Source organism: Chamaea fasciata, unplaced genomic scaffold, assembly GCF_029207755.1.
Source record: "Chamaea fasciata isolate MVZ Bird 193981 ecotype frontalis unplaced genomic scaffold, bChaFas1.0.hap1 SCAF_8, whole genome shotgun sequence".
NCBI classification, from domain to species: Eukaryota; Metazoa; Chordata; class Aves; order Passeriformes; family Sylviidae; genus Chamaea; species Chamaea fasciata.
The window spans coordinates 11,311,442-11,326,083 of record NW_027094093.1 but is presented as its reverse complement, the minus strand read 5'-3'; the positions used below and the strand labels follow the sequence as shown (position 1 = coordinate 11,326,083).

The 14,642-nt window shown below is 43.1% G+C and overlaps 1 protein-coding gene across 1 annotated transcript in view; it reads right to left on the bottom strand.

The window, feature by feature from the left end:
• Positions 1-14,642, bottom strand: part of PLCL1 (phospholipase C like 1 (inactive)) — a 184,263-nt gene that overhangs the window by 15,573 nt on the left and 154,048 nt on the right. The window contains exons 4-5 of the mRNA XM_066189650.1: positions 10,859-10,934; positions 7,630-7,739 (exon numbers count right to left, since the gene is read on the bottom strand). Coding sequence (XP_066045747.1) covers positions 7,630-7,739; positions 10,859-10,934 — 186 coding nt within the window. The remainder of the gene's footprint in view (positions 1-7,629; positions 7,740-10,858; positions 10,935-14,642) is intronic.

Below are 14,642 nucleotides of genomic sequence, written 5' to 3'. Positions count from 1 at the left end.
TCTGGATGAACTGCAGTGACCCTCCATTTTTGGTCTGTCATACACTTGGGTTCACACTGACTACAGGAGGGTCTTGTCCCTAAACCCACCATTGTGAAACACCTGTAGGAGTAGAGCGCTGGCACTGAAGGAAGAAGAGCAAAGTGAGAAAATTGGCAGAAACACACATTTCTGCTCAGATGACTCTGGCCATCAGCTCTTTCCCCAACAGCCACGTGGGTCCCTGGGTCCGCCAGGTATGGGGCATCACCATGGAAGGCAGTCCAGCCTCATACCAAGCACCTTCCATGCCAAATATCTGAGCAGAGCTTAGATCCACAGCAGCTAAACGTGCATCAGCAGGAGGAGCTACACAGCTTCTCACAGGCCCTTCCAGTCCTATTATTTTACCCAAATAGGTGGTAAAGGCTGAAGAAAAGAGAGGAAACTGTGTGTGCTCCCTGGAAGAACAGAAACTATTAATTGGCTTTGGTTCTGCGGGGGCTGTGTGGCGCAGGGAGGTGAGTGCTGCTCCCACAAGCACCAGCACTGCAGGCAGGCATGCTGAACACCAGCACTGAGTGCAGGCCCAGGTGGGTCCCTGTGCCCAGACAGATAAAGAGAGACTCTGCCTGATCTGAATACGTGGACAATTATTCCTTGCCAGTCAGTGAAACACTCCTGCTGTGCCATTATTCAACAAAACCCCAGCAATAACTGATTAACAGGGGACAAAGTCTCTTCTCTTTGTCACGCTATCCTGGGACTTCATGCCCTACAGAAACTCACAGGATCATGAAGCAGAACATCAAGAGCTGCAAAACCTGGTAATCTTTGCTCTCTGCTTAGTCCCTGCTATTGCCAGCAGTTGGTACTTGATGATTTAAGATTGCCTGGGTGGCCTTCATGTGTATTTTAAACACACGCAAATATTTAGCTTGTTCTAAATCCAATTCATGTCTCAGAATTCTCCTTGGCCAAGAAAACCGAGACCTTGTCAGGAACACCATTAGGGCTTCAAAAACCCTCAGGGAACAGCCAGGTACCCAGAGAGGTCATGCTGTACTTGTTGAGACCGCTCCCTACATCCTCCCTGGAGCAATGCTCCCGTAGCATGGCTGAGGGCCAAAAATAACAGGATATTCCAGCTGATTAACCAGTTCTCCTGATGGACTGGGATTACACTCCTTTTACCCTAATACACAGTGTTGGAGCAACTTGAGAAGTTTCCATCACCAGATACGACTGACAAAATCCACAGAAACTGTGTGTTAAAGAGCTCTGGTTTCTGCCTTTGGGCTTGAGCAAAACAAAAACCATTTATGGAGGAGGCCTTTATCAACCAAATCAGTAGAGAATAGAACTCTGCTAGGTACAAGAAAGATCTGCCTAGCCTGCCTAATAATCACATGGTTTGGTTCCCTTGGTTTACAAAATACACTGATCAAAACAGCTTGGCATGTGAAGCACAACACTTACACTTACCTCATTATCCTGTAACTCAAGATCATTCAAAGGACTCTAAATCCCCTATTCCAGAAAAATCTTGCAACACCTCCACATACAGAAGAGCCCTGGAGCCTGTCCTGAGAGCCAGGAGCACAGGCTTTACCCTGGAACCAGCTCTGAAACTGGGAGCCTCCACTGCACTCACCACTGCAATCAGAGTACACAAAGGGTCTGGGAACAAGTTGTGCTCCAATGTGGCTCCTCCAGACTCTTTCTCAGATTCAATAAAGAAAGACCTCAATCCATCTCCTACCTCATCTTTCCCTCTACTTTTAAATTAACTGCTTGAAAGGTTGGTATTTACAGGACTAAATGGATGTTGTCCTTGATGGCCCTCTTCACCTTGTCTCTAGTACTCTCAGAAAGCCAGCTGTCTTTTATTAGTTTTCTCCTTTTTGCCCTTCAGTTCATGTGTAAGAGACCAAGCTGATCTAGTCACTATGTGAATCATTAGAACAGCCCTGCATTTCCTCACATGTTTGTAAAATCTGCCATTCAATCACAGACTGACTGCCTCAGATAATTTCCGCTGTAGCTGAGCACGTCATGGCAGTAGACAAATTCTTTAAAGGTAGCCAGGGCACACAGTCTGGAGAGGCTTAGGAGTTTGAAACACTGCTCTTAGTTCAAAAGTTTGAACTGCATCAGCAAAGAAAATGTAAACAATGTGGGGACCAAAGAGCAGGAAAGGTATTTAGGCTCTCTGAAAAAAGAGCCTTGGGGGTAATCACATTCAAAATACATTTATCTAGATTTGGGTATGAGTAGACATGAGGTGAGTTGATACGGAATAACAGAGTGAGCCCTACATTTAAAGGCAGGCATGAAAACTCCAAGCCACAAAAACCACTCCTGCCTACTGCTCTTGCTGGACTAGCACTGTCAGAAGATGACAGCAAATCACAAGAATGTGTTTCTAAGACACTGTGGCTTATATTCCATCTATTTTTGAAGTTTCACAAATTGAGCACCAACGTGCTTATGTCCACAGAGATACGCTGGGAAAAGAAGGGAGATGGTATCAGGAATTTTTGGGGGTCAGAGGAAAGCCTAACTGACACTTACAGCAAATAAAATATATGGTACATAGAATAGAGCAGCTTTGTGGGGACTCATGAATCCATCATGCTCTCACTTCAGATCTAGATAGCATAAACTGTCATGCAAATCCTTTAGCAACAATTAAATAATATGTGGCAAAATATATTGTTACCATTATGCTTAACTACATATAAGGTTCCTAAGATTCTGCTGTGCTGCTCTGTTGTCCACTCTGCAGCATACCAAGGAACAAAGCCACGGTTCTTGCCTAGCTGCAGGGAAAAGGACTGATATGAAAAGACCCATATAAATGTCCCAAGATGTTATGATATTGTAGAGTATCCACAGTGCACTATAATAATCCTTAAATTAAGGCTGGGAATGGACCTAGTTCTTCCAAAGATTATTAGAAACTCTTTGTTTCAGGTGCTTCAGAATATTAATCACTGTCTGACAGGTAGTTTTTCTTCATAAAGAAAACTGATACCTTATAGTGATGATAAATTCATCTTGGTTTAGGTGAGGGCAGGCAGTCTGTACGTACATCTGTCAGAAATCTCACTTTTATCTCTGCAAGTAGCAATTAAATGTGCATTTGGGGCTCTGCCACCCAAGTGAGGGGTCTGGATGCTGCAGGTCTCCCAAGCAACTGAAGGCTGATTGTCACAAATGACTGTGGTGAAGGAGGAGGTCATTTGTGGATGTCATCCTGCGAAAGTGCTATTTCTGCACAGTTTTGCTGCATAAAATCACTTACACCAGAGCTAACATTATGCCCATTGATCACAACCACATCATAAAATTGTGGATGCCTCCCCCAAAGAAAGAACTGCATTAGCAATTTAATAATGGTATGCCTTCTGCACTCAGCAAACTTCTCTTGATATATCTAATCAGCATTAATTTAAATGCAGGATAATTAACAGATACACTCATGGATGAGAGCTGAAATGATCCCTGAAAATGTAACCACTTGATGTCTTGTGGCATGCACTAGTCGTTGGAGTCCTGCTAAGACAGAACAGAGAGACTTAGGGCAGGAGAGGCAAAATCTTATCAATGGCAGGAAAAAAAGATTTAAAAACACATGCACATTTCAGAGCAGACTAGAATCAAACATTTGAGTGCTTTGCCCTTCAGCAGAAGACCAAAACAGTAAAGACCACTTCTATCTTCTTTTCCCCATGTTTTGTCTATAAATAAGCCAGCATGCTGGCATATTAACTCTCCGGATATTTACCATCAACATACAAGTACCTCTTGGTATTGTTTCTAGACTTTTTATGTGCTGACCCACCAAAGCACAAATAGCCCAGAAAAATCTGTCTGCAGACTGTCAAAGCATGTCCACATGAGAGCAACAAATCTGAATCACAGTCAACATACTCAAACTTTGTTTGACTAACTTGCCAGGCTCTTGGGACCCAGGCAGATCCCAATTTCTTTGCTCGAGTAAACACCTCCTGGCAGTCTGTGACAGTTTTTCCTCAGCAAGGAGAGTAGTTTTGCAGGCTACAACTTTTTTCCCCGAAACATTCTCAAAAACTCATCTAGCAGTCATTGAATCAGTGGTTTGCACATGTGACAGATGCTAAGAGTGCCTCGGTTACTACAAAATGCTTGGTACAAGATCCCATGGGAGAGGCAGACAGAGTGGGCTGAAGAGCCCCAGGAGAGGTGACAGCTGGCTCTGTCCTGTGCCGGGAGGGCCATGAGCAGACCCGAGCTGGCTCTGCATGACATCACCCACATGTGAGCATACCTGACCTGAAAACCACCCAGCGCTCTACAGCAGCACTGAGGGCAGGGGTGATGTCCCAGCTCTCAGCACTCAGCAGCTCGAGGTCAGAACTGCCCCAAGGAGGCTTCCCAGCTACCACCTTCCAGGCTCTGGGGCTCCTCTCTCTCCCAGGGCAGGCAGGAGGAGCTCACTGCAAAAGCAGCCACAGGAACCAGAGCAGAGGTGGCCTAGCCAGGCAGGTGGGAGAAGCACCAGCACCTGGGGAGAAACAAGTACAAGCCCACGCAACTACATAAAAGCCTCTGCTCTGGGAAATGGGGAGTCACCCGCTTTAAAAACAAGAAATATCTCATGAAAATGAATCATGACCTTCTGAGACAAGCGAGGGTCACACCAGAACAATTGCCTCAGCTGAGCTGAGCGGCTTTGCGTGCCTGGTAGGGTGAAATTAAAGGTTCCTGACACCACGGTCCCTGTGAGGGAGTTAACACAAAATTTCTTTTGCTACCTTTGCATTCTACTGGCAGTCAATTAAATACAGAGAAGAAAACAAAGACACAGAGCTGGTGCTGCATGGAAATAAAAATGAAAGTGAAATTAAATTCGGGATCATAACCATTCCTGTAATACTGCTGTGAGAGCATGATTCTTCTGCCGAGTGCACTCAAGTTATGCCTCTCAGTATTACTGACTGTGAACCTGACTGTGTTCTACACAACAGGGAACCAAAAAGGAAAATGTGACATTTTATAAATATTGATGTCAACACTGACTTGTTAGACTGTCACCAAGTCATAACATCCATGTTCTTCGTGACATTTTTACCTTCTGGCAAACAGTTTGTCCTTATAGTGGGTATAACTAATATATAATTAAGTTTATATAAACTAAGGAAGAAAATGACATACTGTTTTGATTCACCTCTTAAAAGTACCCCAGGGCATTTTTAAACATGAAGAATGTCCACAGTTAGGATTTTTATAAAATACACTTTAATCTTGCACTCTGTAGCTATTTAATGATTTTGCCAGTAGCAATTTCTTAATGCCTCTCCTCTTTTATTCAAAGCTTACCTACTGCAACGAGTTTTTATAAAGAAACACATTAATTAAATATGTCTTGGCTTCACTAGCTTAGGAGAAGACTATTAATCATTTCACAGCACAAAAACAACATAATACCTGCTATTGCTCACGGGCACCTCACACAAACTGACTCTTGCCACATGATGTAATTGCCTCCAACACCCCTGAGCACACAAAGAGGCTTTCTCTCCTCAGCCATTCTCTCACCTCACCTCATGTAGAGCAGCTGATGCATTTGTGAGATGTTATAGGATATTTTTTTCCTTTTCTTACAACACTATAAGAACATCTAGTGAAATATATTTGTAGCGTCCACCCTGCCACTGGACATAGGGAGGACATCTTTGGCTTGAGTGGGGCAGAGTTGTCGGTCTCTTCCCACCAAATCCTCCTGAGTAGCTCTCACCAACACTGAGAGGACTCAGAGCTAGGGAGCAGATGCAGGTTTGTTATAGGCAGGGTCACTGAAAGACAGTATTTTTAAGGGGAAAGAGAAACAAAAAAGATGACAAATTAAAACAATTACTGATGGTTTTATATCACACACCCAAGGCCCAACTTCATTCCCCGTTTTCTAATGTCATTCCTGAGTTGGACTTCAGTCAGAATGAAAAGATGTTTTATGTGCATTTCATGGATATTTGCCACAAACTCTGTTAATATTTTATTGTGTGAGAAAGGTAGAAAAGAAGTTGTGGCTTACAAATGAAACAAGTAAATTATTCCTTGACCTTGACTAGATTTTTTAAAAGCTCTTCAGTATGTTGACAGTATGTGCTAGGCAGCAATTATTTTCCATGGAAAATGTTTCTTTGATACCCTACTTGTGTGTTCATTAATCATAGGTCACCCTCAGAGGTGCAAACTTCATATTTGACGAACATCTAAAAAAACCAAAACATTTAGAGTGACTCTGATCATCAGACATTTATTTTACCTAACACAGCTAAAGGTACTCAGATTAATGTTCAGAACTGCCTAGTGTGCTTTTGGGGGGGCAAGGGACAGGACTCTAGCTACTAACCTCAATTGCTCTGTGTGGAATAGGTGATCTATTTAAGTTTGAACTGGTTGACTTTTCGTCAGAGGCCCCATTAACTGAGCTGACACTGACTCCATTCCCTACTTTTCCACTCTTTCATGGTGAATCAAGGTATGCAGGAAACCACAGGTGTCCCAGGTCTTCTCTAACCCTTCTTTACCACCAATGGCTTCTCCCACACACCTCTGCCCTTCAACCTCTCTGTTCCCAGCTCTTTCCTTCTCCCGCTCAAGACATGTTAAGTGCTCTCTCCAGCACCTCAGTGCTGACACATACCTGTCCTACTGCTGTTGCATGCTACGTTTGGGAGTATATTTGATAAGGAACTTAGTAAAAAGTCCTTTTCATCAACTGGCTTGCTCTGGGATTTCAGCAAAGGGAAAGGCACTGGGAGGTCACAGGGAGATGCTGCCAGACGGAGCAATCTGGGAGCTGGAGCAAGGGAGCAGCTGGGACAGAGCAGAGGGAAGTGTGAGCTATCAGAGCAAGGTGGGAAATGAGGCTGTGAAAGGTGTGAGTTGAATGCTAACAACCTGAATGCTTGGCTCAGGCCCTCTCTTTGTCTTCTGATGCAGCCCCACCAAATCTTCTCCTCCTCCCATCCCTGGTTGTCCCTAGCTGTTTTCACCCCTGCTCAGTCACACAGCTACCATGACAATTTGTGGCTGGTTGATGCTAAGCCGGTGGCTAAAGCCAGTGAATAACAACTTGACCCCATGGTATATCTCTGCACAGACTCCATGAAGGGGTGAAAATCCCCTTTTAGCTGTTTGGACAGTACTCCACTTCGGAAACATAGTCCTGCAGGATCTAGAATATTCCTCATGTGTTTTCTTGACAGCCCCTCCTGCCCCCTGTCCCTTTCCAAAGAGATGCTCCAGTTCTCATTTTACAAAACCAGTATTTGAGACACAGTGACCTCAAACAGGTCACTTTCAGAGTGCATGGGGCAGAACAGACAAACAAACCCATGCCCCAATCATACAAACCAGAAACCATCTTTCCTCTTCTGTTCAAGGCTTAGATAAATTCCTTTCACAGCTTCCAAATCAGTGGTGTAATTGATATATTTGATAAATATCAATAGGTGGGGGTAATTGATACATCCCATTAAAAAAAAAGAACAACATGTTTTTTCAGAATTAGTAAGATGTACAAACAGGGGAGCTAAAAGAGCAAAGGTTTACTTATAAAGTTAATACAAGACAGGAGGGGGTACATTTTGTGCTTACCTTCAGCACTGTGATATTCCATGCAAAACTTTCAATGGCTTTGCTTAATTTTCTTCCTTTCAAACCTTCTTTTGTCCCAAGGTTATGAAGCTCTTCATGGAATTCCATTCCTAAAAACACAGATTGCCACATCACTCAATGCACAATTGATTTTCCCTATAAAAATGTTGAGTGAGCAGTTTCAGTCTTGCAGCTGGGACTTCCTACAACCTCCTCCTGTGCTTTCCCCCCTTCCTTTTCTTTTCATGACTCCATCCCGGGGGAACATTTTCCAGAATAAAGGTGCCATGAACAGTTTTGGGGCTGTGCTTCCACTGGGTTTGTGGCTCTCCTTGCCAGTGCTGGGGTTCCACACAGACACTGGTCCCTGCAGACACTCCTCCAGCACTTCTGCCTGCAGCCTGCACTGCTGCCAATACTGCGACAAAAGGCAATCGCCTGTCACTCCCCTTGAGTTGATGACTTTGCACCGTGGAAGGCTGGCTGACACACGTGGAAGATACCTGTTCAGCACAGCAAATGCAGGCTCCAATGCACATCTCCTCATTCATCTTCCTCAGTCATACAGAAAAGCCCTTGTACTCCACAACCATAAATTACGTCAGAAGCACATAACACTAATCACAGGATTGCCTCTCCTGCAGCATTGGAGAACTGAGACTTCCAACCACAGCCCTGTTGCATTTCACTGCTAGTTTCTGTGGCGAAGGTCTGCAAATCTGTTGCTGGATACAAAAAATCAGGAAATCTGGGAGCAGATTAAAAATCTTAAGGTATCCAATTAGCCCACCAATTTCACAAGATCTGCACAGTGTATGCAACCATTTCTCTGAGTCTGGTGTGGACGTAGAGACAAAATGGAAAAGAACTCCTTCTGTTGCCTTAATTTGTACCTTACAAAGGCCAAACTGGCACTAAATAACTCCAAAGCATCTGAAGCCTAAGCTGGCTGAACAAACCGAGCTCCATCTCCAGCTGTTTCATAGCTCTCCCTCCCTTAACACTTTAGGGTAAATGTCACTCACAATTCGAGCTTTGTTGAAATGACATCAAAGAAATGCCAATGGAGAGAACATCTGTAGGGTGTAGATGCAGAGGCTACTTGCCAGGTTGCTGAAGGACAGTCCAAGGTAGGCTTGCACTCAGCACAGCTTGCCCAAAACACTTCTGGAAGACTAACATTGGTTTTCCTTCCCATGCTTTGACTCCAGGAGTTCAATAACACTCAGGCTGTTCAACCCCATAAAATGCAAGATTTCTCTCTCTACTGTTTACATTCCAAAACTTCACTCACTCACAGGCTTTTCTTGTCAAGGCTAATGGAGTTCCTGCAGTACAGTTTGGAAAACTGTATAAATAACTGCACCTCAAGCAAGATTTCCTTGCAGCTGTGCTTCATGCCAACTGACTTACAAATCATTTGACTTCAATTAGTAAAAGAAAATCTTCGAATTACTTGCCTTGTCCTGGAAAAAATTAGTAAGGCTAATGGATCTTAGCTCTATGTGGACAGTCCTGCCTTCATGGAGCAACATTTCAGTTGTTTTTCCTTCTGGACCTCACTTCTCCATCTGTAACTTGGATACTGCCCCAGAAAGAGGGAGCCACAAACATTTGTTAAGATGCAGGTAGCAACTCCAGTGAAAGAATTTAGTGGGGTCAGTCCTCCAAGCTGCTGCTGACCACTGTGCATTGGGCAGAGCCTGCACATTTCAAAAAAACAACATCAAAACCAGTCACACAAGAACCAGTGTGGGACAGCCAGCAGGGCCCTGAGGCACACGGAACCTGCACCAAAACAGGCTATGAAGCAGAGGGCTGCTGGAGCACACGTTCAAAGGAAGCAGCACTGGGGTGAGGTAAAGGACTATGTCACAGGGTGTCACTCTGACACCTCTTAATTTGAGTCTTTCATCTCACCACATTAAAAGTGTTACATAAAATTTGCCTGGGTAACACTTGCAACAAACTAATTTGCAAATGAGCACGGGGAGGGGTATCTCTCCTTAGTCCTTTCCTCTCTCTAAATCCCATGGCTTCAGAGAAGCACTTCATATCTCTTCTGACTGAGCTGCCTTCTCAATCAGAAATTTTAAGGCTAATAAAGCAAACAAAAATGAAAATACAAGAACATGCAGTAGCAAACTGAACACACTTGAAAAAATTCTCTTTTTCCAGGGGGAAGGAAGGAGAAGGGAACTGCATGAAACTCTGGACATCAGTGTGGTGGCATAGTACTGCATGGTATTTTCCATACACATTCCCTGCTCACAAAGACTCCAGTGCCCAGGCAAATGTGGGCTCTTCTCTCTGCACAGACCAAGCTGGGCAGAAAGGTGGCTGATGCTGCTGAGAGTCTGCATAATTTAGTGCAAAGCATTGCTCTTAAATTATACCTTTTAGAGACCCTCCTGGTGCTGCATTTCCTTGTTGCGGTCCCTTTCCTAAACCTTCTGCACACGATGAAGGCTTTGGGCAGAGGAATTTTATGCTGCTTACGCAGATACACAGAACCCAAGGCATGTCACAATGATGAGGCCCATGACCTCCAGCCAGACATGGCCACTTGCCTCTTGTCCCTTTGCTACCACAATGCCAGCATGGCTAAAGAGCAGAGACTAGGTTCCATCCTGCTCTTGCACCACAGGAAATCAGTTAAATGGTACTGTTGAAACAGCTTCCAGTTTCTCCTAATTAAAAAGATGAATTAAAGTATTAACTACAAACAAGCAGTTTCATTCATTATTTACATTTAATGGAAGCAAGTGGCTGTAGCCTGCATCACTTGCCAAATCCAAAAATTCCCCTTAAGAAACAACAGTATTCATAATTGTTGTGGTCCTGTGGGTACAGAAACCTCTTGCCTGCTCTGTGTTCAAAGGAATAACTGAGCTAGAGAATGCACTCAGTAAAGGCACCATGCCTTCTCACCTCCCTCTTTTTAATGCCTTTTTGGTTCATTTGACTAATTTAAATGCTGTCAGACAGTTAAGAGCTGTAGAGCAGATGGAGAATATCTTCTAAGGTGAAAGCTGAATATTTTTGTCTGATCCCACACCTGTATTGCTATTGGACAAGGAGCCTTCAGGGGGGTAGAGCATGCCAGAGAAAGACCGGAATGCTCACTTACATCCAGGTGAAAAATGCTGCATTAGTCACAAACTGTAAGTAAACTATGGCACATTATTTCTCATCTCCCACCCAGAACTGCTCAATAGAGATGGATTACCTGCTTTCTGGCACTGAACAATCTTGTCATGAGTGGTGTCTGCTGTCTCAATAAGAACCCTGCTCTCTTGAATCATCTGTCAGAAAAAAAAAGAAGAAAATCAGCATTAATAGGGTTTCCTGTAACATCTAGCACACAGAAAGTACATAGGTTGAAACTGGAGAGGAGGTTTGCTCTGAGAGCAATATGATAAATATTGGATCCTTCCTTCCTTCCTTCCTATGGGAGGCTCCCAGATCTGTATCAAGCTAAGCATCAGTTGCTCTGAAAATATTTTGCTCCAAAAGTTAACGAACAGCTGTTTTACACCCATGAGACACCACTGCAAACAATATAAAGGAAACACAAGTGATTTCAGAAGAAAACAGATTTAGCAGACAAACTTCATTCTATGTTCAATTCAGCCCTTTCTATTTTCTTAAAAGGAGAAGTATAGTCCTTGACAGATGTGGTTATTAAAAATGTTACCAATTCACGAATAGAGATGATTTCCAGAGTTATTTAAGCCTGTGCTGGATTTTATTCTATACAAAAGTTTAGACACCCACGGTAGTTCTTGAGATTCTCCTCTGAGAAACTGAGATCCAAATCCTATCCCACCCTCATTATTTCTGTTGAAGCTTAATAAAAGAGACAACACCACAAAAAATAATTTTAAAAAAATAATCCACCTATAACCAAAAAAACCAAAAGCAGCAGCTTCAACAAGCCTACTCACAAGTTTCAAGAGACATCCCTACTTAGACATCTTCCCAGAACAGCCCATTAACAGCAAACAAATGAAAGGTCCATTACCAGGCAAGTTTCCTGAGCCTCCCTACATGCAAATACTATTCTCCTTTGATGGTAACAAGCCTCCAAAACGTCTCAGAAGGCCAGGCAAACAATATTGTTCTCTTTTGTGAAATTGCAAAAGGTGGTACATACATCTGTCACAGAAGGAAAGAACATGCTGTATAACAAACTGTGCCTGAGAATAACCTCACTGTTCCGGGATGTTCACCACAGACCTCAATCAAACCCGAGCAGCACGAGGGCAGTGCCAATCAGAAATGAAGCAAACTGAAGAGTGACTGCCTAAGGTTACACCCTGAAATTACAGAAGCCACCACCTGAAAGCTTTGCCAAAATGCTGCAACTGATAAAAGCCTCCCTACTTCCAAATATGCTAAATCCGAAAACCCACGTAGTAGGTTTTGATGATTTTAGCGGAAGACAGCATAACAGTAATAAATTAACACTTGCAAATTAGCACATCTTACTGTTTTAATTAGACACAAGGAATGAGAGACGCTTCCACTTGTCACACTCAAACTTCCAAATTCTGGAGGAATTTAGATCCAAATTTTCCTCCTCATCCCATCTTTATTTCTAATTAAATGTACTAAGGTTGTATTTAATAAAAATACCTATGCATTTCCTTTTATATAAAGAACAACACATGAAAAACAACATCCACTATCAGTTTCACAGGCAGAGTGAAAAAAGCCTGATATACCTAGAGAGTGCAAAATTGTTTTTTAACAGAACAAGCCCAGTGGATATGCCTGAGATTTAAATTACTTTCGACAGTGTCCTTTGCCTTTCATTCTTATTACTTACTTGTTCATGCATCACATTGATTTTTTTCCTCTTTGATATTTTCACTTGTCATCTAGAAAGAAATGACAATTTCTACCCACTCTCTGGCTTTTCTGTACCACAGCACATAATCCTTTAGTGCTGAAGGAGCCATTCAGCTGACAGCTACAAATGCTGAAGGTCTGAGCAGAGAAGACAGTAAAAGTCCCAAAAATCCTGCAAGTCACTAAAGAGGCAGCCAGAGGCCAAACATGCACCTCTTGCACATGCAGAGCTGGGGCCCGTGAGGCAGTGCCAGGTGATCCCAGCATGTCCGTGGCTCCTGCAGCCCCTGTAGCCATCACTCTGGGCTTGGGTCCCCACTGGGTCTGTGCCTGCGCTTCCTCCCCAGCAGCAAGGTTTGCCCCGTGAGGTCAGCTGCAGCTAAGCTCCTACAGGACAGCCAATGTGTCAGACTCTCCTGTGCTCAGATCCCTCAAGCAGAATGTCACTTGAGAGGTTTTTATATATACAGATGCATACATATACATATATGAACACCACAGGAAATTAACCTACCATGCACAAAAAAAGCAGGCTCGAGAATCATGCAACTACTGGGCCCACTCCCAGGAGTTTCTGGTATGCCTGTTTAAGGATGCTCAGACATGAAGGTATTCTATTCATTTTTTAAGAGGAAAGTAGCACTAGGATGTCAATTTTCCCTTACTGCAGAGTAGGAAGAGCAACCCTCCACTCCTTTGATGCTGACATCAAAGTCTTACTGCTCTCAGCTCAGCAAGAACAATTAAAAACAGATCATGTAGCAGAATTTAACCTGTTCCCATCTTCTTGCTCAGCAGTAATCTTGCCAAAAATAAGCAGCTTTTGTCTCATGACAAATCCTGAGAGTAATATATTGAAACCCACCAACCTATCTCAAAAGTGAAGAGCAAGCTTTCTGCTGTTTGCAGCATGAATTTCCATGCACCTTTCCTCTGCTCAGATCCCACTGAGCAGCCCTCCAGGCAGCTGTGTAGTCCCAGCCATCTGGCTGGAGCCCATCAGGATCTGTTTAATGTCAGCTCCCATAGGGCAGCTCGCTTCCGTGAGTGACTCTCACAGAGCAAGAGATGTCCTGCTCCCTCAGGACTCCTGTGTTCCACCAGAGTGTGTTAACTCCTGAATGCTGAGTTTCAAGGGATTAACGTCCAAGTGACATTTACTGCAAAGCAACCTTTAGAGCCTGGATCTGGGTCCACTTGGTGGGAGGAAATTTCTATCAGCTGCTGAAGCTGGCAGGATTTCTTGGGACAACTTGCATTGCCCATGTCAGAAAGAAGGTGATAAACTTTACTGATTGATGTGTTTAACATAACTGGAGGGGTGAGGGGGAAATTGAACAAAAACAAGAATGAAAGTACACAAAACCTGATTCTAGAATAAAGAAGCATAAACCTGATTTATCTCAGTCTACCTGAAGCTCTCCGTAACAATCATGGTGGATTCTCAAAAAAAGCACAGGAAGTAGGAGCTGGCATAAATCCAGAAGTTCTCTCCTTATCCAGTATATGAGACCCAGAAAGTGAAACAGACCAAGGGTTGGAAACATAACTGACCTGTCTCATTTCCGTGTGTAAGAAGAGCATGGAATATCAAATTTAAAATCCCAGTGCTTCATACAAGAACAGTGCTTTACTTTGTCACTTCTGTAAAACTAAATAAATTTTAAGTGAAATTTAAAATATCTTAATACTGAGGGCATCATATTACTCACATGAAATTAAAAGGGTTATTTATTGCCTGTACTAAGGGCAGTTTAATCACAGGATCAGTACAGACTGAACAAAAGAATGTTCTTTTTACTTTAATGAACTCCTGTGCTAAAGACCAATTTCTTCTTTTCATTGTGAATTATTCTATAAACTGAAAAGGAGAGAGGAAATTAACACAGTAGTCTCACTAAAAAAAGATAAATAAAAGAGAGGAAAAGCTCCTGGTGGCAAATTAAAGTGCTGTTCCTGCTGGAAAGTTAAAATGAGAAAAAAGGGACAGTTCAAGGAAACCTCTCATAAATATTCCAAAGTTTAGAACACAGATTGACTGAACATCAGACTAAAATGAAGCTTTCTCTTAGGTGTCTCCTCATTGCAATTGTCCCGATCACTTCTATGCCTTCCATTGACAATGAAGAGTTTTGCCTGGTTACAAAAACAAAACGACA